Source organism: Oncorhynchus mykiss, chromosome 25 (genome assembly GCF_057628025.1).
Source record: "Oncorhynchus mykiss isolate SJ-2025 chromosome 25, ASM5762802v1, whole genome shotgun sequence".
Lineage (NCBI taxonomy): Eukaryota > Metazoa > Chordata > Actinopteri > Salmoniformes > Salmonidae > Oncorhynchus > Oncorhynchus mykiss.
The window spans coordinates 34,468,735-34,495,409 of record NC_143046.1 but is presented as its reverse complement, the minus strand read 5'-3'; the positions used below and the strand labels follow the sequence as shown (position 1 = coordinate 34,495,409).

Genomic DNA, 26,675 nt, shown 5'->3' with positions numbered 1-26,675 from the left:
CAGAGAAAAGGATTGTGTCGAGGCACAGATCTGGGGAAGTGTACCAAAACATTTCTGCAGCATTGAACGTCTCCAGGAACACAGTGGCCTCCATCATTCTTAAATGGAAGAAGTTTGGAACCACCAAGACTCTTCCTAGAGCTGGCTGCCTGGCCAAACTTCACAATCGGGGGAGAAAGGCCTTGGTCAGGGAGGTGACCAAGAACCTGATCGTCACTCTGACAGAGCTCCAGAGGAGAACCTTCCAGAAAGACAACCATCTCTGCAGCACTCCACCAATCAGGCCTTTATGGTAGAATAGCCAGACGGAAGCCACTCCTTAGTAAAAAAGGCATATGACAGCCCGCTTGGAGTTTGTCAAAAGGCACCTAAAGGACTCTCAGACCATGAAAAACAAGATTCTCTGATCGGATGAAACCAAGATTGAACTCTTTGACCTGAATGCCAAGTGTCACGTCTGGAGGAAACCTGGCAGTATCTCTACGGTGAAGAATGGTGGTGGCAGCATCATGCTGTGGGGATGTTTTTCAGTGGAAGGGAGTGGGAGACTAGTCAGGATCGAGGGAAAGATGAACGGCGCAAAGTACAGAGAAATCCTTGATGAAAACCTGTTCAGGACAACAGACTAGGGCGATGGTTCACCTTCCAACAAGACAACGCAGGAGTGGCTTTGAGCCAAGTCTCTGAATGTCCTTGAGTGGCACAGCCAGAGCCCGGACTTGAACGTGATTGAACATCTCTGGAGAGACCTGAAAATGGCTGTGCAGCGACACTCCACATCCAACCTGACAGGGCTTGAGAGGATCTGCAGAGAAGAATAGGAGAAACTCTCCAAATACAGGTGTGCCAAGCTTGTAGCATCATACCCAAGTAGACTCGGCTGTAATCACTTGCAAAGGTGCTTCAACAAAGTACTGAGTAAAGGGTCTGAATACTTATGTAAATGTGATATTTCAGTTTTTTGCAAAAATGTCTAAACCTGTTTTTGCTATCATTAAGGGGTAAAACGATGTAATTCATTTTAGAATAAGGCTGTGACGTAACAAAATGTGGAAAGGGTCCAGGGGTCTCAATACTTTCTGAATGCACTGTAAATCCTGGATTTCTATTGTATTTATTGGCCAATGAGAGGCTTTGAAGCCACCGGTCAGACATATTGGCACTCAGAAGAAGTCCTTCAAAGGAATAAATGGAATTCTACAGTATTTCAATTCAATGTTTCAAGGACAAAAATGCATGTATTTTTGTAGTGGGGACAGTAACATTAGTACTTAAATCTTTTTTTGCCATAAAGGATTTAAAAATATATTTTTATGTTTAGCTCACAATGTAATATAAGTATGCATTAAAGGTGTCTGTACTAAAATAAACATGTCAAAAACAAATGTAGAGATTAATAAATGCATTTCTAAAGCTTCTAACATTTTTTTACCAATTGAGTGCTAAGATGGAAGCAGGGTGGCTTCAACACCCTGTCAGTCTAGTGTATATTCGTCATTAGTTTTTACCCTGTTTTTTGATCATTGAGCATCTCATCAGCATTGTTCATCGGCATTGTACGCAGTGTGCCCTCTTTGATATCAAGCGCTGCCTGGTGGACTTACTATGGAAATGCAAACAAGAAAGAATAATTTAGCTGCATCATTCATGTTGCTGATTTTCTATATGTTATTTTTCAGTCCTACCTTTGAAATTGTGATGCTACTACTGCGTTTAGACAGGCAGCTCAATTCGGTTATTGTTTCACTAATTGGACCATTCAGATCAGCTCTGAAGAAGATCTTATGTAAAAAGATGGAACAAATATCAGAATTGGGCTGCCTGTGTAAACGCAGCCATACACCCCCTTGACGGTACTTGTATCAAGTCTCTACATGTCAATCAAACTGATGAGCCGAAACAACTCTCGAGAAGATTAAAGTTCGAGTGTAATATAGTAGTGACTGGCTGCATTGTAGAACGTTCATGTCTTGCGTTTGGTGTTTTTTTTATTTAGAAAATGTATTATATTGTATCTCTATATATATTTATCTATTCTAGCTCCTGCAAACATTATTTTCTGTATGCGCCTTAACGTTACTTCCTGTGTGCTCTAAGCCCCCGGATATCCCCTATCGCATTGAGAGCTTAATCTACTTGTTGTAACTGGGGGGATGCAAACTTATCGATACGTAACGATTATCACGATTTATAAAGACATGTGAAACAGTTCTCCGAGATTTCCTAACATTGTTTCGAACATGCCTGTTGTCAGAGAAGCTGCGGTCGTGGGTCTTGCTCTTGCAGTAACCGGAGGAGTTGCGTATGTCATCTGGACTTATGCGTCTTCGGGGGAAAAGCCAAAGCAAGAACCAGAGAAAATAGAAAAGGAGACTAGGAAAAAAACTGCACAAAAAGCACCAGAACCCGCACAGCAAACACCAACAATCGTAACAGAGGTACTTTTTGTTCGTCTTATGCTTACAAAATGTCTATTTTGAGGCACGCCTACTTGACGGGTGTTTGTGGTTGCTATTGGAAATTACCTCACCGCCACAGAAAAGTACTTGTGAAGATATTAAACAAGTTAGACTTTTCAAACTTGAGACTTGTAAACTAGAGGCAAATGTCCTGTGCAGTTTATAATAAATAGGGTCCATAGATAGGCAATATATCTATATACAAGGGCGCCACTTTGGTTTTAGAAGTGGGGGGAGGCATAACCTGGTGGAATTTTTTGGGGCATCTAAAGCTAATTTCCTGCATTTTTACATAATCGAATATGCCTTCTCTATTTGAACAAAAAGTTATAAAAAATGCCCACAGTTATCAAGCTAGGTGAGAGGTCATTATTAAATATGTTTAAGTGATTAATAAGACTGAACTAGGTCAATATTTTATATTTTATTTCCAAACATTTTCCTTGGGAATTGAAATAAAATGAATGGTGGGAACTGGGAAGGAAATTGTGTTGGGAGAGAGTTGCGTTAGACTGGTGTGGGTCGGGTGTGCAGGCTGCTTGGGCTGGCTGGTCGGTCTGGCTGAAATTTGATATTGAGGATGTCTTAATAAACAATCAAAAGTCTGTATTGGTTGTTAGACTATTGGTTTAAAATTCACCTCCGCTCCATCACAAACTGGTCTTCCCTGGCTGCCTGACCCTGCTGAGACCCCTGTCACCATCTGATCCGTGCTCTTAACTGACTTGCCTAGTTAAATAAAGGTAAAAATAAATCAATAAAAGATTAAGCATGACAAATAATTACCTTAGTGTACATTTATACAGTATATTATCCAATAATAGAATAATGGTCCAATAATGGAAATTACCATTATTCCCAGATCCTAGACTGTAGCTTTAAGCTTAAACTGCTGTTTTGTAGCTATGCCCATCAATATAAAATGGAACTTTGTATCATTCACTGATATTGTTAAATTCACCTGAGCTCTGTAGACTGTTCTTCCCTGACTGTGTGACCCTGCTTCCCTGACTGTGTGACCCTGCTGGGACCCCTGTCACCATCTGATCCTACTAAGACATGGTGAGCAGTGTTGTGTACTGACTGTGCACTCAAGGTCTGCCATCCCACGGGACCTGCGGGCCCCGACAGAGATCATTGCGGCACGGTCTGCATTTTTCATTCTGTGGGCGGTCAGACGGATGACTTTTGGATGAAAGCATTTTTGTATCCACTGATTATTTGGAAACGGTCCTCTTTCTGCTTTGTATGCGTTAGCCTACCTATTGTATTAAAACCACATTTTTCGCATTATTCACACACACAGAATTCGCTGCTTCAAGGTCCTGCCATTCTTAAGTGGCCTACCTCTCCTAGTTGATAATGAGAGTTCAAGGACGCTTAGTATGTGTGGTCTCATTGAAATAGAGTAGGCTGCAAACGTGGGTGGGGAATTACGTGGCAGTTAATTTAAATATGAAATTAACTTAAATATGATTAGACTGTAGTTTGCTAAATTGTCTGTAAATAAATAGGCTTGATAATGGAGTAAAGGAGGGTGCTCAACCAATGTGAGTCGACGTGCAATCAAAAAATGGAATCATCATTGAAAAAGAAAAGGCACAACTCGCACATTAGTTAGGCTACAATGGTGAGCGAGCGTTGCACCTTTTCATTTTCAATAATGATTTATTAACCATTTATTTGTCTCTGCCTGCAAAGTGTCCTCCTAAAAGCTAGGCTATATCCTATAAGCCTATGAAAAATGTAGTAAATGTCGCTGTCATCATTCTTGCTGCATCCAGTTCAGTAGACATACCTGTGAGATCAGGTGTGGTCTCAATTAAATAGAGTAGGCTATATCCTATACATGGGCGGAGAAGCACGGGCAGTTATCCATCCAAGGAAATGTACTTCCTAAATAGCTTACTATGTTGCCTCGAAATAGGCCTAAATATTGATCACCCATATTTCTCAGTCTGAAAATCTTCCCACTCCTAAAAGGGAACTATGAAAATAACTCAAGAGAATGTGGAAGTCTTTCGTACTCTGCTCTCTTCAAACTACATCTAGCATTTTGGCCGATATAGCCCAGTAATACAGATAGTCTAATATAAGAATCTCTAGGAATTTAAACAATTTCTTAAGTCATTTTTGCATTTGATATTCCCTATAGGGCGCAAAATTAATGGGACCATGGCTGGCATGTGAGCTGCCTAAAATAACATTGCAGGACTGGAGTTGGGTTTGGGACCAGTTCTTGGGGTAGCGGGTGGGAGTCAGACAGAAAGCCAACAGCTGACGCTGATTCCGGTATGAAAAGCTGCGAATGGGGGCGGGAGCGGAATGAAGAAATCGGTCCTGCGCAGACCTCTACTGTGCACCATGACAGTGAATCCTTTAACCTAATAGCGGTTTATTACTGTGTAAGTGTGAAAAGTAGGGAATTAGTTCGGCCACTGACAGATCAATAACATTACATTGCCATACTGACTAATAAAAACGTACATTGCACTGAAAAAAATGCCAGAATATAAATCTTCAATCGTTTGGCTGATAGTTCCATCATTTGATTCAGGTCTAGTGTGATTGAGGCAAAAATAATAGCTAACTTTAGCCAACTTTTGGCCAGCTCTCTCTAACTGTAAATCAACTGGCGAAAGCTAGCCAAGTTCATTTACTCCTGTTGAAACGGGACCAAACAAAGGCTACAAAACATGTCTATACAAACAACTACTGTTAGCTATATGAGGTGGCTATTATTACTATCTATCTGACAGAGGTTAGAGCTGACCTGGCTGTCCTAGCTAATAGCTAACGTAGCTAATTCATTCACGTCAGTTGATAGGGGATGAAACGTTACATGTCAGTTACAATACTAGCTCAGCACTGCAAAAAAACACTCAAGATTCTTAAAAGTTCAACCGCAGTTACCTTGCCAGCCACATCGGTCAACTAAAGAGTATCCCGTTTCTGCTCTGCTTGCCTTTACAACTCGGTGAACGAGAGCAACACATACACACTGAACCATGCTCAACTCTCCTGTGCTGTTCTAGCCAGCAGGATAATTACTGGCGTTTTGTATAAGCTAACCTGTAACACCCAGTAAAGGAAACATAATTATCACACATCTGGTGTACAAACTGTAGCTAGGTCCAAGTTTTTACTTGACATTATAATCTTGCCGCACTGTTTTATCATGCACTAGTCTATTTTTACTTGGCATTGGTTAGCGCGAACTGACCACATGCTGTTGTAATGTGAGTTCAGTTACGCCCCCTTCAGTCTCTTTGACTTCTAGGTGATAGAAAACTAAGGCTGAAGTAAAGATGAAGCAATACAATTTCATTGTGGGCTTAAATTGATAGTTCACTATTTGCAATGACCAGTACCATGGCCCAAGCTTTATAAATGTTCACATAACACATGATTCCGGATCAGCACTTACAGAAAAGTATTAATATGCAATGTTTAAATATATTATTATCCAGGTTGTGTTAACTTGTGTATCTGGATGTGCTTTTATTATGATGTGCCATCTTAGACAAAGGCCACGGGAAAGCAAGTCTTGGTGCTTGGCCTCGAAGGGGCAGGGAAGACCAGCTTGCTTCACTGCTTTGCCTCGGGGAGTCTGGAGCAGGATGTGACCCCAACACAGGGGTTCAATGCCGTCTCCATCAATAGAGAGGACCTGCAGATTGAGTTCCTAGAAAGTAAATGCAACTTGCACATGAAAATATTGAGTACAGTTACTGATTATCTGGATGACCATGATATGAAGGACCAACATGAGTTCATCACTCGATATGCATTCATAGTATTTTCTTGTGTTTAATAAATGTTTAAAAAAATGACTTACTGCTCTGATACCTTATGGTGAAGAAATTAACTAAAACATGCCATCTTTTGCAGTTGGTGGCACAGAGAATCTGCAGCCCTATTGGAAGAGGTACATGTGCAAGGCTATGGTGCTCGTATTTGTGGTGGACTCTTCCAACGCCGCCCAGTTCCCTTTGGCTAAGAAGCATCTCCACGAGCTGCTCGAAACCGACCTCTACCTTCCCTTAGTGGTACTAGCCAACAAGCAGGTGAGACTGACATACTGATTTAGGGCTTGCATCTCAATTGTCTTTCCTTGATTCCTCACGTCTTCTCTCCTCGCCTCCTTCTCAAAACGCGTTGAAGGGGAGTGTCAGAGGGGAGTAACCTTGGATCTTTTTCAAGAATTTTAAGAATGAGATGAGGAAGGACATGAGGAACCCAGGACAGACGTGAGAACGAGCCAAGAGTTGCATTTCAATAGTCTTGTGGCGTTTCCTTTCTTCGTCGCCTCTTTTTCATCCTTGTGAGATACTGCACCTGCTCCAGTGTCTCACCTTGGGTTTGTTCCCGTTATTCCCCTTATCTCCAGGATAACCAGGGGGCCTGCAGTATCACAACACTCCATGAAGCCCTGTCCCTGGAGGAGGTGGGGGACCAGCGCAAGCTCTTCCTCATCGGCACCCATGTAAGGAAGGGGGACACCGAGGTGAATTCTGCTGTGCAGGACGCACGGGACCTGATCATTCAAATGGTGCAGGATGGTAGATAGACTCACCATCTAGTCATCAGCTATGAATGTCCCACTTGCTGAGAGGTGATAGGTTAGTTTAGTTTCACCCTGTCCTGGCTTGCCTTCATTTGTTTTGATAACACTAGCTACAATCTCTACTGACAGACTGCATGATAGTGAAAGGCCTCATTCACATCCAAAGAAGCCATAAGCTGACAAGGTTCTTATGGTCAAACTCATTCACTGGCAATTGTATTAGCACAAATGAACAATAGCACAGAGTTTTATCATTTACTTGCCTCTGTAGTTTTTCACTTTCAGACACAATAATTCAAGGATGGTCTCAACATCCTTACCTATAGGGATTGAATTGGTAATGCTTTGTTGTTATCAAATATTATTCTCGTAGAGTTATGTACAACTTGCAGAGCATAATGCAGGTTCATTTTAGACAAATGGCTGTTAGGTAGTATGTTGAAGACTCTTTTGTTGTACATAGGATTATTTTAGTTTATATTGCATAGGAACGTGATGTATTGACTATATTGTCTTAAAGGGACCTTGCTACATAGTTATATTTTCTTAAAACCGATGTGATATTTAATTAAACAAAGCAAACTGAACAATTCCAAAGTATCATTTTTCACTTGTGTCTGGGCATTTGGCTAACAATGATTTGCCTTGGAGTAGGTTGAAGCGTTTACATGCACTAAGGAATAAATCTACATGTGAGCACAAAATGTGCTACTCATTTTCATATTCATCACTTGTAAAACTACCGGTATAATCTTGAGTAATAAGCTGGTATGAAGTGCACTACAGAATTTCAAAAACCAATGGAACAATTATTTGTATGGCATGACTATAACAGACCTCCAAACTGTTTCTGTCATTTAAGCATAAAATACCTCATTTTTTTCCCACTCTTTTTCTGTTTTGTCGCACCTGGTGATGTAAATAAAAACCTGGTTATAAATACCTGCGTGGCTCAAATTGTTGTCTATAGGCTTATGCTGACATTTAGTTCTCACTCCTCAAATATAAATATCTATATGTTTATTTTTGGAGTTAAAAATACAGCTAACCATAAATATTTATGTCATTGTTGACCTCCGATATCACTTTTCATTTGAAATCCTGTATCGGAACTCTTAAGAAATAAGATAGACGCACCCTCAAAAGGGGCTTGTACACTCCGGTTTCAACCCGCCACACTCAAGTAGTCCAGTCCTGTCATGTGATAAGTTGCTAGGGACTCCCAATGCCATAGCAACAACACAGACCATTGTGACCCAGCAGGTGAATTCAACTGGGTACATTTATAAAGACTTCCCATCAGGCAGATATGGTATCTGGAAAAAAAGGTACGTATGGTGGGAACCATGTTGTCCGAATGCTTATGTTGAAAACCATTTTAATGTTATCCTTAAATGTTGGTATTTAAATTTAAAAAAATAGAATTTCCATTTTTATCATAAGGGGCTAAACCCAATTGCGTATTATTGTCTGAACAATCCTCTCTTTTGTAGGACTTGAATCCAGATCATGTCCATCAAACAGGTGCACATCTTTTCCTTATGAATTCCTTGCTTTCAGATCAAACTGATGTGCGAAAAAAAAAGTAAGGTACTACAACTACTGTCCAGTTGTTGGTTGTCTTTGTATTGTCAAGATACATTTTAAACAGGGAATAATGAAATGAAACATTTCTTGTAGGATTCTGGAACTTGCACAACACAAAGAAAACAAAACAGTGTGGGTCACAACACCTTGGTAAGTAGGCTACTTTTTGAGTATTGGTATTTGCAAATAGTTTCTATGACAAGTCTATCAGTGGAAAAAAAAAACACATTAAAGCAAGTACTTTTTTTGTTTATACGTTAGCATTCATAGTGGAGATGTTTATTTGATTTCCTCATTGATCTAGTCCAAAGCTTACCTGGGGCAATCAGGAGTCAATATGGCCTCTGTCTTACTCAGCGCTGGGTGCAGTTCCAACAGAGAGAATCCAATACCTAGCTAAGCACAAAAGAGACTTCTCAGCATGGGAGGACCACCTGAGGTAATGTATGTAAACTAATTACACCCAGGCTGAACATTATTGATGACTCAAAAAAGTATGAGCCAACAGTTTGACTAAAAAAACACTGTAAGTAGGTATACTCGATACATTACCATTTTATTGTGCAGTGTCACCACAAAACAGAGAAAATGTTTGCTAAGTCTTATATTGGTCTGCTCCATAAGCTTGCGTAATATAAAGTACATTTGGCTTTGAGCTCAAGCGCAGGAAATGGTCCTCCAGAGTGAAAAGGGATGTTAAGGCTACTTGCCAATTTCCTGCATCCTCATTGGAGGTGACTGCTACAGAGATGTCAATTCGAAATCGAGAAATGTCTGTTCGTCAGATTTAGACAGACCTGTATTAGATAATACAAAAAAAGAAAGTAGGTTATCATTCAGCTGCCAAGCTAAACGTGCAAGCAACATTAGACAAATCATTTAATCAAAATTCTTCTCAGGAAGCCCTGCCTTGTAAGCTATTTGTTGAATTGAAGAAGGCAGCATTTGCCAGTAAGTGAGAATGAATGGCCAGTTTGGCCACAGGCAAGCTGCCATCATTGTTTCTGTGCTCATTGAATTTATGTTTTAATGTGCTGCAGTTCGTTTTTTGTGTGGTTTTGACAGAGAAACAATGCCCAAGTGTTCCAAGTGGTTGTAGTTTGACCACATAACCTCACCAACCTACTAGAAATAGGAGACAGATATTTGGCATTCTTCAAATGTTCAGTTTATGACTAAACCATTAAGTCTAATGAGATTACGGAAAAGTGAATTTAGCTGCCTGCAGGCAACAGAGGTATGTCACCCACACAATGTGTCATGATCTATATCTCGCATAAATGTGAAATGAAATTGTTCAGGTTCAACACAGTCCGATCTGTGTATTCACCCCTCTAAAACGTTGCATCATTAGTGATGCATTTAATCCTTTCAATTGTCCATTGAGACAGGAGGTTAAGTTTCTTACCCTCTGGCATGATGAGACTTTTTTTAGTCCAAAGAAATGGACAGTAATTGCTTGTATTTTCCTGCAGGAAAGACGATGAGGTGATCTCCTCCAGGAAGACATTACGTTCTTCCTCCAAGACAGCCCAGTATGAGCTCGTTGTCCGCCTGTCAACACCCAAGACCAGGTCCCGAAGCTCCCAAGAAATGGGGTAAAATCCCCAGGAAAACGTGACTATAACAAAATGTGCCCAGTCCACATTGTTAAATACTAGAGTATACGCAAGCATGCCACTTGGCCCAGATCCTCCTTGGCCCAAGAAGCCGATATTTTGACATGTGTTATTTCAGTTGCGAGTTGTGGCTCTGGGAGAGAGAGGAGACGATGATGAGATAATAGGGGTTATTGTCCAAAGGTCAGGCCCCTGGGACATTCAGAAACGGCCACGGAAGTCTTTTTATAAATCTTAAAGCGCAGCAGCGCACATTTGGCCTCAAGCCTTCTAGAAAGGACTCTCAGGCCTGCACACTGGAGCGAATATAAAAAACAATATGCCTCTTTGTATTCATGCCTCTGTGGAGCACACTCCCTTGGGAATGGTCTGAAAAGATGAGAGGTTTTAGTTCAGGGCAGAGGGCTATGTTGGGGTGTTTGTGTTTGTTTTATGGTGATCTTGCATATAGAAATATTAGAATCTCTGTGGTTCCACAGTCCTCCTCACACGTCGTGTTGTGAGTACAGCTGCCCCATCTGGCACATAGACCCCAGAGTGAGAACTGATGAGACCACTCCACGGCTACTACAGCTAGCCAATCCCAAAGCGAACCACCTCAACTTCAAAAGCAACAGGGAGGTAAGTGCCTAGAAAGAAAGGTAAGTTATTCATTCAGTTCAGTGTAATTGAAAGTGTTGCCAAAGGTGTATATCAAAGGTTTACAGTTGCTGTACCTTTTGGATAACATTTGGATAACTTATTCAGAACTGGAGGGGGAGGGGGGGGAGGGGGGGTTGCCTTCAAGGCTTGAGGTCGTTTTCACAATTGCATGTTTGATTGGGAAACCATACATAAGTCAGTGATTCATCTTTTACTTATTTTTCTTTTTTGAAGAAAGTGGAAACATACATTTCCTATGCTGCCAAAACAGCCCAGACCACTCCCAGGCTGGACCAGCTCTCACTGCCGAAGTTGAGGGATTGTAAAATGTTCTTTGAGCGAGGACATCCAGAGGACTCCATTTGGCCAGTGAGCTCATCGCCTTTACTATCACCCACACAACACGCTGGAAAACAGTTAAATTCATAGACCTTAGAATAATGCTCTGCACCAATGTGTAACATTGTCTCAATGTTGTTGTGATGTGCACATTTTTTTTTTTTTTTCTATAATCTGAAGAAAGATGCGACGTGAGAAAGCGTATGCTTTCAAATAAGTTTTTTAGATCCTTGGAGAGAACTCACTGAAACATGCATTCTCAACAGGTGTCAAGGAGAGCCCGTCAGGCCACAGCAACTTCACGACTTCAAACTCTATCAGCTCCCAAGGGACTTAATAAGGACTACATCCCTCTGAGAGACCTGCCACCTTTATGAGCTTGCTTCTCCATCAAGGTCCATGTCGGTGCACAATGTACTAGGAAAATGGCCACTGAGAAAAGCAAAATAAATGGGTACAGAGTACTCAAGGGGTCTCTAATAAAACAGCGTCTTGTGCTTTTTTAAAATCTGTTTGGCGCCAGAGACGAGATGGGAAAACCGGGCGCTTTTGTCCCCCACTGGTTTTGCAATCATGTGCATTGAGATGTGTTGCTTGGAGCTCTTTTTGACGACATCGAAGCAATACATTACATTTGTCTTTAGCAAACAGCCAAACCAAACTGTTGCTTTGCTCCAGTAGGCTCTCTTTCCAGAAGAATGTGTTTTCATCTTTTGAAATGAGAGCAACGGTATGATAAAAGGATCCACATGTGTTTCGACATTTCAATCATTCTGGGTTCTCTGTTTATATCAAAACCACCTGTTGTAAAGATGCCTCGCGTGTTTTCCTTGAGATAGTGAAATCTCATAGATTGATTCAAAAACCATATTCTCGCCCCAGGAGCTTTAAATGTCAGCCTCCCAGTCTATATGACCACTGTTTAATTTACAAAAGGCACCGTGACCTCTGTTTGAAATACACCGTAATCCCGGTTACACTACAGGCACATGTGAGCATTACCTAAAAGTGGACACAATAGCTTTCAATGGGACTATGTGGATTTAGAGCGGTGCGGGAGGTTTGGTGGAGCCGCCGTGAGTGTAGGGCCCGAGCGGAGAGGCGAACAGACCTCGGAGGCTGGACTTCAAATCAGATCCAAGTGTCCAACTGGGACCTAATCTTGGATAAGCCAGCAATGATCGTGACCTTGGACTGCAGGATAAAGAGGGATAGAGTGGAAGGTGGAGGAGGCCGAGGAGGAAGGAGGAGTGTCATGACCGTTGGTGCCTCCCACTGGTTGACTCACTTCCCATGGGGCACCTGTTCCTAAAGAGGAGCTCTGATCTATGCTGTTGGTTATCTGTCTGTGTGTGGCAGCCAGCTCTGACACGTTCATCAAGCTCCAGCTGACACTGATAGGCTCTGAGTGGGGTGGCTGTCTCACTGTCTGGATCCCGCCAGTTACATGAGATGTTGACGCTTGCAGAGTATTAGTGAGACTGATCTGGTTTTGGCAGAGAACTGCAACACTATATTAAACTGCACTTTTTATAAAGGGCTTCTAAACGGTCCGTAATTAGTTTATAGACAGTTCATTATGGATGTAGTAATAGGTAATAAACTGTGTGTGTAAATATATCCCCTCTTTAAACACCTGAATGAAGATCACATTTTTAACAGCTGGGTGAAACTAGCTACTTTCACATTTAGCCACTTAAACCCTATGAAGAGCTGTCTGCACACATCTATTTCCTATCAACTCTTCACTGCCTCAATAGTTGAGTATGCAAACAAATGTCATGGTCCATTTTGTGTCTTATCGGCCTTGATAGATCTTCTCATATTATCCTTGACTATTCAAGGCTGCACTCAAAATACCCTTTGATCAAATCAAATCTCAAATATGTGGTCGGCCTACATCTTCAACCCCCACACACATGCACTTCCTCCTAATGCAGGGATAACCACAAACCAAGACATCCTCACTTGCCCCTTTCGGTTGAACTTTAAATAAAGTGAAAATCGACAAGAAAATGTCATCCTTGTGAGAACTGTTGTCGCTCATACATCGAAGCACATGTGAATCCTCTTAGTCTAGCAGCTTCTTGAGTCCTGGAAAGTGTGGCTTGGACAGAGTGCAGTTTGGACACTTCTGGAGTCAGTTCCTGGGGCCAGCTGGACCAGGCTCTGACGCTCACCAGTCTTGGGGTGACAGATTCCACACAAGCCTGCTAAGTCCTCTTAGCAACAGACAATGCAGGGCCCATTCAAATTCCATACACACCACATTGGCCTCTTATAGAGCACTAACGGCCTTTCATTCCACTGAATTGTGGTTCGGAAATGACATAACAAGCGGTATGGCATTATCTTCCTGATATACTTTGCCAGCTATCAGCACATATCAATAAAGGTGGGGTATACTTTTTTTTTTCTCTGATCTTCAAATATCCATTTCTTTAGTGGTTTGTTTACTTATTGTAGTTGTTTTGCAGCTGCAACACAAGTCATAAGATGGCATGCAATGATTTAAGAGTGCCGTGCAAGAAGGGACAATAAGCGTTCAGCTGGAGCTTGATGAATGTTCAGCAATTGGTGAGTTAGCTGCTCAACTCTCAACAAACCCACTTGTTTTTCCCTCTTTGGGTGTGACTCTTTTTTACACAGTCAGCTGAACAGGGGAAACAAAACAGACCGGGACAGGAAGAACAGTATATACCACTGTGTGTGTGCAGTATGTGCAGCCAGGCCACACAGCTATCTCTTATAATACACTGTAAAACAGAGAGGAGAGTTTTATTAGGACCAGAAGTACCTGAGTTAGTATATATTTTTGTTGTAGGCGGTTCCCACAATCAGTCCATCATTACCCTACGTTTGTTGGCAGGATGTCACTCCCTTCTCTCTTTACTTCACGTTATTTCCCCTAGACAGATATTTAGAAACTGGGACAACTGAACCGACAAGTAGGTGGCATCACCTGCTGGTGGCTGTTTGCTCTTAACCTCAGCTGACTTGTCTAAAGCCTTTCCCTCCAAATTTGCCATCTTCCCTGTTACATGGCTAGCCGATTCTGTAGAATCTGTCGTAAAATGAGTGCTACCTCACATCTTTTATAGTCCCATGAAAGCCTAATGTTATCCCGCTCCCTGCTGAGAGACACACAAAACAAAGCCTCACAACCAAGTCCCCCCCCCCCCGCCAACTCTTCCCGTCATTGTACCCTACTTCCTCATTGCATTCAGCAGCCCCCTTATACAGATGACATGAAGTATGAAAGCAGGCTACCATAATGTATAATATAATATATGTTTATTTATTATTATATGTAAACATGGCGGTTATATTGGCAAAAAAACAATGACTCACTTTACATTCAGTAAATGAAAATAGCTTAGATACAAAAGAGAGAGAGTGATTCAAGGAAGGGGGGATTGGTCAGTAAGGGTGTGGTGGGTGGGTCGGAGGAGCAACGGGATGAGGGGGAGGTTTCCTACGCCATTCCAATCTCAGTCTTTCACTGATCCCAGTTGAGCTGGAAGGCCCTCGGCCTGTCTCCACTGTGCGTTGCGTAGCCTAAACCATTTCTGAAACAAACAAAAAGAGCCCAAGGGGGGTGTCAGAGACAGATGACGGCACACCACGGCATTGTTACTATTGTTCAACCGGGTATTAGTTCCAAATACCATTTATTATTGGTCAATTTGTTTAAAACCTGAACTGACCTGGGTGAGGTAATGGCGGGTTACAAACTCAATTAAGTCATTGTGACATGAATATTCCTGAGAAATGACATTCTTCCCCTAGGTGTTTTTCCTTATGCAGGGCGATGAGGTTCCGAAAGCAACACCCAGGGCTGCTTACATCTAAATGTTCAACTGAAACAAATAAACTCAGATGGAATTTCTGCAGCAGTATTTTTCCAGCTAGGCAATTGGGGGAGAAGTCAACTACACTCAGACAACGTTGTGGACAATTAGTTGTGTCTGGAAACAGGGTTTGGCTGTGTCATCGACTGTGAAATGCGTTCTCAACTGTGATTTCCCCACTCTATCTGAATGATGCCATCATTGCTGTGGATTCTCTTGACAACTTGGAATTCCAAACAATGACAGAATTTCATGGATGGTCAAATCATTAAGCAAAATCGTGGATGGTGAAATGTGTTATTGTGGGCCAATATAAAAAATGTTTTTTTAGCAATACACCAGTTGAGAATAAGTGGTATCCAAATGAAAACCTACATATGATTCTCATTTGAAATGTCCATGCCCTAAAGTGGTCAGAACAGCCTATATCAAACCTGTCATGGGTGTTTATTCACAGATAGCTAGAAGTATTAATTGACACTTTATAGCTAAATTGTGCTTCATTTTTGTTCTCCCAGATGGATTACACAGAGAAATCACTGCAAGAAACTCCACATGACCGACCCCATTGCCTCCGTGTGCTTTAGAAAGCGCAGAAGGTCTAATAATGAGGTACTGTATGAAACACCTTGTAAAGAGGTAGAAACATGTTGCAAATGCTCTTTATGCACGAGAGGGAGTGGTAACAGGGTGTGCCCTTTCCCTTAGGTGTACTGTAAGACCTATCAAACATCCAGTGCTTTGTTCAAACTGAATGAGACAACAGTAGGTGGTTCAAAACATCCGCTGTCAATGAAGTCAGAGGGCCAAGTACTCAACCTCACCCAGAACCACATTTGCCTAGTCAAGTTGGCTGGGCTTCTTCCAACTTTGCGCACTCAATGGAAATACAATGGAAATGAGCAGGCCAAACCGGTTTACAGAGGAGAGATGATCTGTGCATGTAGTTGTTGATGATCCTCCATTTGATCATGCAAATAATGTGCAGGACAAAATCTGCTCAAGGCAATGGGTTGGTTACGTTCTTCTCTGTCACACACACCACTGTTTATGAAACGTGCGTATAAAAATGATCCCAGCTCACGTCTTCCTCCAAAACAACAGCAAATGAATGTATGTGAAGCCTAAAACTGATCGTGAACCCTGAAACTCAACATTATTGTCCTTTTAGCATAGTCAGCGGAGAAACAAACAACAGAGTGCATTACAACAAGCATCCTAAATACGGAATTAGAAGAACTAGCCTCCGCATAAGTGGAATGCTATCAGATAGAGGTGTCTGCATAACTCCACCATGTTCTCAACACCTTTGAGTATCACTGACCCAGCCTTCAAGCAAAGGATAGGCCCTACCCCGAAACTTTGCATATGTTTATGTCATACTATATGGTTACTCAATGGCTTGGTTATTGCATAGTCAAGAGTCATGTCCAACAACAAACGTTGACTCAATTAAATGTATGTTGTGACTGTATCCAAAACTGACAACTGGCAACGTTGTTATGTAAGGACCACAGGTGTTCAGATGTATTATTAGAATGTTTGGAATTTCTGGAATGAGTAAATAATCTCTTTAAAACTGTCAGCTTCGCGTTATTTTGGGGACAGTGACATGGCATGCGAACCAAAGAGCCGTCACTGGACGCGCGCGCTGTCAGCACTGTCCGAATCGCGCTATTCTCTTTTGACATCGTTGCCACTGAACACAAAATATAGTTAGGCTACACATTTGGGTAGCCTAATAGAGGTAGATAATATCTGATCAAAACAACGATCTTTCTTCTGGCCACTCATCTGCGCGCCATTACGCCTATTCAATGAACTACCAATTGCCTCTCTTTAGAAATTTCTACATAGTATTTGTTCAATGGTGCGTGGGAAAAAAATGAGAAAAAAGTACACTGGGGTAGCCTGCGCCAGCGCAGATATGTATCGATACTAAATTATGTGTACAACAACATTGTAGCCAATAGCCTATAGGTTCCCAAATATGTGTAGCTCTCTAAATTATGTTCATTTTCAAGATAAACAAGGCATTCAGTTGATTGTTGACATTATATTACACATTGAAAAGACAGACACATTACACATTAACCTAATTTGAGTTTTGACAATAAATGTGTGTGGATCATTTTAGGCCGTTTCTAGCCAATTCACCCCATCCTCAGCAAAGTTTATTTCCTCGCAACATTGTTTTCATCATACAAAACGAATCTCTCCATAGAGCGTAACATTTTCATTATTGAAACAACATCGAGAACATAATTGAACACTCACCGCTGTCTCTTCCTCGGTTAGTCCGCTTTCAGCTGCGATCAACATGAGCGTCGACTCGTCGGGATGCTTGCTGACTCTGTTGAAATTCTCCTCCAGAATTTTAATCTGGTCCTCCGCTAACTGCATACTTTCCATTCCATTTGAAGCCATGTTACCTCTCCAAAAGAGCTCTCAGCCACAGAAGTCGTTTTTATGATACAGGCTCAAAATTATAGCACTTCGTGGTATAAGCTCCAATCCAAATGACGTCCGTTTGCCAGTAAATACCAGTGGCAACTAGGAAATAATGCTGGAGATAACGACCAACAGCAATCGCTAAGCAATTACAGCCCCTGAAAAACTAACAACAAAAACGCATGTCACACTGACTGAATGTCGACCGTGTGAAAGCTCTACTACTGTCAACAGTGGCTCTCTCAGAGCGTTTAACAGAACACTCCCCTTCTATATGAAATTCAATGAAAGTTTGACCCCACGGAGTATGAACAAGTTTAAAAGTGACATACTCATATTTGAATACACATACAGAAGTTTAGATATTTCCACAGTGCTTTCTTTTGCTTATTTCTCTCAACTCAACTGCTGATAAGCCTTGTCTCTCCTCATTATATGCAACATATGCTTGATGATGTCAGGAATACATGATGCTGTGCGCTGGAGCTGCTGCCCCAGCTGCACCTGTAACCTATCTAAAGGGCCTGCTTAATGCATGGGCTTACCGGGACTGTTGCCCCTGTGCCCAGGCCCGTGGGGGGCCCAAGAGACAAAAAATACATAAACAACAAAAGAACACAGTGGCCTCCATCAATCTTAAACGGAAGACGTTTGGAACCACCAAGACCCTTCCTAGAGCTGGCCGCACAGCCTCACTTCGCAATCGGGGGAGAAGGGCCATGGTCAGCGAGGTGACCAGGAACCTGATGGTCACTTTAACAGAGCTCTAGAGTTCCTCTGTAAGGATGGGAGAACCTTTCAGAAGGACAACTGTCTCTGCAGCACTCCACCAATCAGGCCTTTATGGGTGAGTGGCCAGATGGAAGCCACTCCTCAGTAGAAGGCACATGACAGCCCACTTGGAGTTTGCCAAAAGGCACCTAAAGACTCTCAGACCATGAAAAACAAGATTCTCTGATCGGATGAAACCAAGATTGAACTGAATGCCAAGTGTCACGTCTGGAGGAAACCTGGCAGCATCTCTACGGTGAAGTACAGTGGTGGCAGCATCATGCTGTGGGGATGTTTTTCAAGGGCAGGGACAGGGAGACTAGTCAGGATCGAGCCAAAGATGAACGGAGCAAAGTACAGAGAAATCCTTGATGAAAACCTGCTCCAGAGCACTCAGGACCTCAGACTGGGGCGAAGGTTCACCTTCCAACAGCACAACCCAGGAGTGGCTTCGGGCCAAGTCTCTGAATGTCCTTGAGTGGCCCAGCCAGAGCCCGGACTTGAAAGACCTGAAAATAGCTGTGCAATGACACTCCCCATCCAACCTGACAGAGCTTGAGAGGATCTGCAGAGAAGAATGGGAGAATGGAATTCCCCAAATACAGGTGTGCCAAGCTTGTAGCGTCATACCCAAGAGGACTTGATGCTGAAATCGCTGCCAAAAGTGCTTCAACAAAGTCCTGAGTAAAGGGTCTGAATACTTATGTAAATGTGACATTTCAGTTTTCTTTTTGTAATAAGTTAGCAGACATTTCTATAAACCTGTTTTTGCTTTGTCATTAGGGGGTACTGTGTGTACATTGATCAATTTTAGAATGAAGCTGTAACGTAACAAAATGTGGAAAAAGTCAAGGGGGTCTGAATACTTTCCAAAGGAACTGTATAGCCTAAGTTAACGATGTGTGTACTATCTCAGGACACCATAAACCAGGAGGACCATGTAACAAACCATTCAATCATTACAATGGAAGCTTCACTTATTTATTCTTTCCTAAGTTTCCCTTTGTAGTGGTGACTTGGCTATAATTGAAATGACAACAGATGACCTTGTGGGGTTGTTGATTTTCTCAGGGGAAAACAGTCAATACTGCCACACAAATGTTCACCCGTTTCAAAAGCAGGTTCCTTTTAAATGCTATTTTTAGATTCAGATTTGGCTCATCGTTTTAAGTTACTCTCAATGAACAGCTGGAAAAGAGGGACACAAACCCATTGATAAGGCCCAGCCTTGCCTGTATATACAGTAGGTGCTAAATAGATAATTTATGTTGCCCATATCTTTAGTGTTGGCAGTACTCTGCACCTGTTATGTCACATTATGTAGTGTAACTAAAATGCCTTAAAGTTAACACCGATAAAACCCATGAGCAGCAATATTGATTGGCAAACTAAAATCTTTGCCTTAGTACCGACAGATATAAATGTTATAATGACATCGACCTTTCAATTTAGGACTATTATATCACAAGGCAAAGATCCATATTTGTTTCAAGTAGTGAAAGAGAGAGTTCCATTTGATTTGTATTACTCACTAGCCTGTTTGACAGGTTGTACAAGCCACAATCACTGATAAGACTTGTAGTACCCGCATGGTCAATCCAGAATTCGACACATCGGTTGGCACCTGTTGCAAACATTTTGAACCGATTATGAATGGACTATGTTCATAAACATTATGTTGAACAATTCAAATAGAAATAACCACCATGCATTTTGATAGGCAACAATATTGAACTGAGCTTTGTTGAATTCAGGAACACCAATGTACCCAGCCCCACAAGCAGTTTGTCCACTTCAGCAGGCCTACTGTAGATATGCAAAGATATGGTAATTGCTTTTGAGTTCAAAATGGATATGAGGCCTGTCTAAATATATCAGGGGTTAGGACCTCCCTGCCAGTAGAATGAGTTGTGTGCGTGTGACTAATCAGCCTATCCTCTCCTGACTTACACAACAATGCCCTCTATTTTCTCAAATTCAATTACATTCCACAAAATTAAATGACATATCATAACGAAAATGATTAACTGAGACCAAAATAATCCAATCAAATGAATTAAAGCAAATTTAAGTGGAATGGATAACATGAGCTTGATCCTGTGATTGTGCTTAGTAGACGTACAGAGGTCGAGTAACTCATAATCACACATTACCGTCTTCTACCGGGACCAGAGTCATGTCTTTATGACTTGAAAGCGAGACTATTGCTACATGCAGGTCAGAGGTAAGGTGTTGTTTTGAAACATAATTAGGGTGGCAAATTCCTAAGACAATCACCCATCGCTGAGGACATAGACATGACTGAGACGGGATAACCCCTTGGTATAGATGTGGGTATTTACTAGTGAATGAGAGGGTGATGTCACGCGACACAACTATGTTACCATGTTTGGTAACTAACACGCTGTACGGTTTGACTCTGACATGATACGGATAATAATGTTGTGGTAAGAAAAACAATGCTTGTGTCATAACATTCCATGACAACTAATACCAGCTGTTAGACTTACTGTTGATGAGTGAATGATTCAATCATTTACTCTCATAGCAGTCCTATGACATAGTTATAGTAGGACTGTCACGAGTCACTACAGAGATTTGTTGCATCAGACACTATTCTACTGTTATGACAGCCCAATGTTGAAAGGTCTCTTGAGTCATCTACATATTTTTTTTTACTGCATACCAACACTTACACTAGATTGGTTTAGAGATGTATTGTTGTCTCTAAATAAATTGGACAAAAACAAGAAAAGCAAAACAGGATGTTCCACTATCCACACTGTCCCTATCGCACATCCTTACGACCACCCTTCTACAACAGGAGGATGAATAAGGAAAGATACCCACATAATAATAAAGGAAGTCTAAAACAAACACCCAACTCTATTTCCAGAAAAGGAAATATGTTCGTACAAGTATGCAAAAATAAAACAACAATAAATCTGTAGATGCACTGACATGTAGTAGGCCATACCACTACTAAATCTCTAAGGTCTCCGGGAGATTGAGAAAACAGAGCTCGTCTCCCCCTGGCTTTAACCCCCTGAGCCAAACATCTTGTTTCCATTAAAGAGCATCGGTAATGGCCTCAGAGTCACTCTGGAAGGAGCTCCTGCACAAGTCAGTTATTTAAGGAGGCCGGGGCCGTATCACATGGGCCTTACATGACAGTAGTCCGGTTCTACCCTACCACTTCCCTCGTGCCTCCCCCTCCAGAAAAAGAAACATCTGGAAATGAGGAATCAAATTCGCCTGGACCTGGCGGAGGAAACGAGGCTGCTGAATTATGGAGGAGTGTTGGGCTGGGGACAGAGCGAGAAGCATTGGAGCGTGCCCGTTTGGTCTGCTCTCTCTGGTGGCACACTCAGCTCCTTCATGGAGGAAGCACTAAAGAAGGCTGCAATAAATCGTCATGCTGGGAAGCCAGACTTTGTGCAAATGGCAAGAAGCAACTTCCTGTGATCTTAGTAAGCTGACCAATGAAGATGTGTATAAGGGTGGAGTGGCTCTGTTTTAAACAGTGCGAAGGCAGGATGTCTTACGCAATTGGGCAGCTTTATTCATTGTGATGTCAAGATGGGGCCAATATAGGCTACTGCTCTAGGCCCCAGGGTAGGGACCGAGTTGAGTCTTACTATTACTTATTCTGCTGGCCAAGCACAACAATAGCTACTGTCACACAGATGGAGGCAAGGGCGTCATGCACCCCAAAAATCTGAGGGGGCACAAAGTACGTGAGGGGGGCTAGTTGGAGAATTTTGCAATTTTCCCCTGAAACATCAGTAAGTTTTCTCCTGCAATCTAGAGCCATAATCATTATGTTTAATTGTAGGTTAAAAAAAGTATATTTTTCTGCATATCTAAGCATACCTCGAGTGATCTGTACCCACCAGACTGCTTCTCTGAATCTCTGCTTACATCTGGGTAAAATATGTAAGCAGAGAGCTGTTGTAAAATATGTTTTACTGCTGCTCTTTAATTACTTGTTACTTTAATCTCTTATTCTTGTTCATATTTTTTAAACTGCATTGTTGGTTGGGGGCTCGTAAGTAAGCGTTTCACTGTAAGGTCTAAAGAGCATCTGTAATGGCCTCAGAGTCGGTGCATGTGACTAATAGCATTTGATATGAAGATGGAGAGGAATGCTTCTTATTCAGTAAATTTAATTATTGCTTGCTTTTCTACCAACCTTGCCAGCAGGCATGCCAGCTAAAATAGTTAAACAAAATAGGTAGTCTAATTGGCCTAGCTAAAGCCAACGTCATAAAATTGCCAAGTGGCTAGTATTATTACAAAGAACAAACAAACACACTTGTTTTTTTAAAGGACAAATTGAGGGGGCAAGTGCCCCTGTGCCTCCTATAGGCATGACCCCTCTGGATGGAGGCACTGCTATTCCTTTGCTGCATTTCCAAAACAAATAAATAATGTAGTGTTTAATCCCAATGACATGGCTTGAAATTCAATAAATCTTGGTAGGCTATCTATTCTGAACACTCAACTCTATTTGACTTACCCAAGCTGCCTTTCGTGAGAGAAATATTGTATTGACTGAGTAAGCAACAAAATTGATATACTGTGGGCCCCCATGTCTCTATGAGAGCCTCCTGCCAACGGCACTATGGGAGTCTCTCACAGGTCGTTCTGCATATGGTTAAAGTTTAGAAGTCAGGCCTGTTCAAGGAGTGCTCATCAAAATAAACTCCCAGCCGACTCTCTCTCTCTGACGGTTGGAGAGGTTGATGGAGGGGGGGCGGGGGGGGGGGGGGGGGGGGGTGTTTGTGTCAAGCTGCGGGAAAGCTGTACAAACACTGTTGTTTGTTCGGCCCATTAAACCATACACAAATAGAGGTGATGAGGCTTGCATGAATTGCATATGATGACCTCGATAACAGAGCGTCATGAGCTCCCTTTTGTTCACGGTAATGCAAACATTGAGTGTTCTAAAGAAGTTGGTTTGTGTATTTCAACTGCTAACAGCAGATGTGGTAGCGGTCTGTTCATTACCATGGAACAATAAGCTATTACTATATTGTCAAGTCTATTACTTCACAATATGCTACCATGTGAAGATGAACAAGGCTCTTGGTTCGATGCTTTGAGCTACAGAAGAGGTATAGAAAGGAGACTTCTGGGTATTATCTCAAACTAAATACATTTGTCATAAGAAACTCGCTCCTTGGTATACAGAAAATACCCGAGCTCTGAAGCAAGCTTCCAGAAAATTGGAGCGGAAATGGCGCCACACCAAACTGGAAGTCTTCCGACTAGCTTGGAAAGACAGTGCCGTATCGAAGAGCCCTCACTGCTGCTGGATCATCCTATTTTTCCAACTTAATTGAGGAAAATAAGAACAATCCAAAATTTATTTTTGATACCGTCGCAAAGCTAACTAAAAAGCAGCATTCCCCAAGAGAGGATGGCTTTCACTTCCGCAGTAATAAATTCATGAACTTCTTTGAGGAAATGATCATGATCATTAGAAAGCAAATTACGGACTCCTCTTTAAATCTGCGTATTCCCCCAAAGCTCAGTTGTCCTGAGTCTGCACAACTCTGCCAGGACCTAGGATCAAGAGAGACACTCAAGTGTTTTAGTACTATATCTTTTGACACAATGATGAAAATAATCATGGCCTCTAAACCTTCAAGCTGCATACTGGACCCTATTCCAACTAAACTACTGAAAGAGCTGTTTCTATGCTTGGCCCTCCTATGTTGAACATAATAAACGTCTCTCTATCCACCGGATGTGTACCAAACTCCCTAAAAGGGGCAGTAATAAAGCCTCTCTTGAAAAAGCCAAACCTTGACCCAGAAAAGATTTAAAAAACTAAAATCGGCCTATATCAAATCTTCTATTCCTCTCAAAAAATTTAGAAAAAGCTGTTGAGCAGCAACTCACTGCCTTCCTGAAGACAATGTATACGAAATGCTTCAGTCTGGTTTTAGACCCCATCATAGCACTGAGACTGCACTTGTGAAGGTGGTAAATTACCTTTTAATGGCGTCATACCAAGGCTCTGCATCTGTCCTCGTGCTCCTAGACCTTAGTGCTGCTTTTGATACCATTGATCACCACATTCTTTTGGAGAGATTGGAAACCCAAATTGGTCTACACGGACAAGTTCTGGCCTGGTTTAGATTTTATCTGTCGGAAAGATATCAGTTTGTGTCTGTGAATGGTTTGTCCTCTGACAAATCAACTGTACATTTCAGTGTTCCTCAAGGTTCCGTTTTAGGACCACTATTGTTTTTAGGACCACTATATATTTTACCTCTTGGGGATGTCATTCGAAAACATAATGTTAACTTTCACTGCTATGCGGATGACACACAGCTGTACATTTCAACAAAACATGGTGAAGCCCCAAAATTGCCCTCGCTAGAAGCCTGTGTTTCAGACATAAGGAAGTGGATGGCTGCAAACTTTCTACTTTTACACTCGGACAAAACAGAGATGCTTGTCCTAGGTCCCAAGAAACAAAGAAATCTTCTGTTGAATCTGACAATTAATCTTGACGGTTGTACAGTCGTCTCAAATAAAACTGTGAAGGACCTCGGCGTTACTCTGGACCCAGATCTCTCTTTTGCCGAACATATCAAGACTGTTTCAATGACAGCTTTTTTTTCCATCTACGTAATATTGCAAAAATCTGAAACTTTCTGTCCATAAATGATGCAGAAAAATTTATCCATGCTTTTGTTACTTCTAGGTTAGACTACTACTTTCCGGCTACCCAGATAAAGCACTAAATAAACTTCAGTTAGTGCTAAATACGGCTGCTAGAATCCTGACTAGAACCCAAAAATGACTCCAGTGCTAGCCTCCCTACACTGGCTTCCTGTTAAGGCAAGGGCTGATTTTAAGGTTTTATTGCTAACCTACAAAGCATTACATGGGCTTGCTCCTACCTATCTTTCCGATTTGGTCCTGCCGTACATACCTATATACGTACGCTACGGTCACAAGACGCAGGCCAACTAATTTTCCCTTGTTGCAACCTCGACAACTACTGTGATTATTATCATTTGACCATGCTGGTCATTTATGAACATCTTGGTCATGTTCTGTTATGATATCTACCCGGCACAGCCAGAAGAAGACTGGCCACCCCTCATAGCCTGGTTCCTCTCTAGGTTTCTTCCTAGGTTTTGGCCTTTCTAGGGGTTTTTTTCTTAGCCACCGTGCTTCTACACCTGCAATGTTTGCTGTTTTCGGCTGGGTTTCTGTACAGCACTTTGAGATATCAGCTGATGCAAGAAGGGCTTTATAAATACATTTGATTTGATATTATCTGGGGTTCAACTGCAGTTTTTCACTGGACTACAAATAATACTTTTTTCTCTATTTTGACAACCACTACTCTCTGCAGTTTATCCTGTCAAACAATACTCCCTTGTAAGCTTACAAGACAAGCACAGAAAATACCTTTCGTTGAAGCCAAGATTACACCTCAAAACCACAAGCAGCGTATCACTAGTAGATAGCTCTTACCACATGAGATAAGGGGCCTGTGTGTGTAACAACTTCAGTTTGCTTTAAGGAGACAAAGCGGAAGAAGGGAGGGAGAAAAGCATATATTTAAACAGTGGTCTCAAATCAGGTGTAAGTTTGCAGTAATAGCCACCACAGGGACATGAAGTTACTGTAGAAACTCCTTTTTCTGGATATCAACATGGGAAAATGTAGTCATGATGCAAGGCTGAATGGGGAAACTGTGACATCATGCCCCATGAAAATATCTGAGGTACTGTGGTGGTGAGTGAAAGGGGGTGTTGAAGTGGGTGTGTCCGGGGGCCGTCCAGTCAAAATGGTGTTTAAATATAGCTGGTCAACAGCAGTAGTTTGTTTGTTAGTGAGGGGCTCATGAATTGTGCTGTGACACCTCACTGAGTAGGTTCAGTTAAAAAGCAAAGGAAATACCATTAGACTTGATGTGCTTTTTCAAGGACTGTGTGTGCGCGCACATACCTGGAACCCTGCAGTGACAAAACATTTGTGCACTAATTGAATGGTCCTATTACTTTTTGAAGCGTGAAATTTTTTTACATATGTTCTATGTAAAATTATTTGTGGCATTGGGAGTTTGTCTCAAAAGTAAATGAAAAAAAACTTGATGCAATGGAGAAAAACATTCTTTCCAGTTGGATGGTGATAAAGGAACAGTATAACGTTGTTATTATGGCTTGCTAAAATAACTGTACCCCGTAGGAACCAGAGATGTTTGCAAATGGACCAGGAAGGACCAAGGAGTCCACGAGGGAGGCAGGACGGTTCATTTCTTTGTATATTTACAATGTTATCTTTAGTACATCTGAGGTATGCCCCCACCCTTTTGAGTTAGTGTATTTTCCAAGACTAGGTTGACTAACTTTGAAAATGA

At 41.8% G+C, this 26,675-nt stretch overlaps 3 protein-coding genes and 1 long non-coding RNA gene across 4 annotated transcripts; 2 read left to right on the top strand and 2 right to left on the bottom strand.

Moving 5' to 3' along the window:
• The first annotated feature begins 1,576 nt into the window (after nucleotides 1–1,576).
• On the top strand, nucleotides 1,577–7,968 carry LOC110505078 (ADP-ribosylation factor-like protein 9). Its single transcript, XM_021584038.3, has 4 exons — nucleotides 1,577–2,438; nucleotides 5,983–6,151; nucleotides 6,351–6,526; nucleotides 6,850–7,968. Exons 1-4 carry the CDS (start codon nucleotides 2,241–2,243, stop codon nucleotides 7,027–7,029), a joined length of 723 nt encoding a protein of 240 aa, XP_021439713.1. The 5' UTR covers nucleotides 1,577–2,240; the 3' UTR covers nucleotides 7,030–7,968.
• Nucleotides 7,917–10,383, bottom strand: LOC149971797 (uncharacterized). Its single transcript, XR_016491677.1, has 2 exons — nucleotides 10,022–10,383; nucleotides 7,917–9,410 (listed from the first exon to the last, which is right to left on the bottom strand). It is a non-coding gene; the product is annotated as an uncharacterized LOC149971797 (long non-coding RNA).
• spmap2l (sperm microtubule associated protein 2 like) lies at nucleotides 8,234–11,698 on the top strand. Its single transcript, XM_036969903.2, has 8 exons — nucleotides 8,234–8,354; nucleotides 8,520–8,550; nucleotides 8,707–8,763; nucleotides 8,918–9,052; nucleotides 10,089–10,211; nucleotides 10,712–10,853; nucleotides 11,109–11,243; nucleotides 11,480–11,698. The coding sequence occupies exons 1-8, from the start codon at nucleotides 8,336–8,338 to the stop codon at nucleotides 11,588–11,590; spliced, it is 753 nt and encodes a 250-aa protein (XP_036825798.1). The 5' UTR covers nucleotides 8,234–8,335; the 3' UTR covers nucleotides 11,591–11,698.
• Nucleotides 11,699–14,490: 2,792 nt separating this feature from the next.
• Nucleotides 14,491–17,926, bottom strand: LOC110505076 (homeodomain-only protein). Its single transcript, XM_021584037.3, has 2 exons — nucleotides 17,342–17,926; nucleotides 14,491–14,782 (listed from the first exon to the last, which is right to left on the bottom strand). The coding sequence occupies exons 1-2, from the start codon at nucleotides 17,489–17,491 to the stop codon at nucleotides 14,705–14,707; spliced, it is 228 nt and encodes a 75-aa protein (XP_021439712.1). The 5' UTR covers nucleotides 17,492–17,926; the 3' UTR covers nucleotides 14,491–14,704.
• Between the last annotated feature and the right edge of the window lie 8,749 nt (nucleotides 17,927–26,675).

Bases quoted from the DNA above. Each gene is read 5' to 3' on its own strand.
- LOC110505078 (XM_021584038.3), top strand. From the start codon at position 2,241: ATGCCTGTTGTCAGAGAAGCTGCGGTCGTGGGTCTTGCTCTTGCAGTA. The intron at 2,439-5,982 runs GTACTTTTTGTT...GTGCCATCTTAG, and splicing joins CACCAACAATCGTAACAGAG to ACAAAGGCCACGGGAAAGCA. The intron at 6,152-6,350 runs GTAAATGCAACT...CATCTTTTGCAG, and splicing joins GCAGATTGAGTTCCTAGAAA to TTGGTGGCACAGAGAATCTG.
- spmap2l (XM_036969903.2), top strand. The intron at 8,764-8,917 runs GTAAGTAGGCTA...TCATTGATCTAG, and splicing joins GTGTGGGTCACAACACCTTG to TCCAAAGCTTACCTGGGGCA. The intron at 9,053-10,088 runs GTAATGTATGTA...ATTTTCCTGCAG, and splicing joins GCATGGGAGGACCACCTGAG to GAAAGACGATGAGGTGATCT.
- LOC110505076 (XM_021584037.3), bottom strand. From the start codon at position 17,491: ATGGCTTCAAATGGAATGGAAAGTATGCAGTTAGCGGAGGACCAGATT. The intron at 14,783-17,341 runs GTGAGTGTTCAA...TGTTTGTTTCAG, and splicing joins TAACCGAGGAAGAGACAGCG to AAATGGTTTAGGCTACGCAA.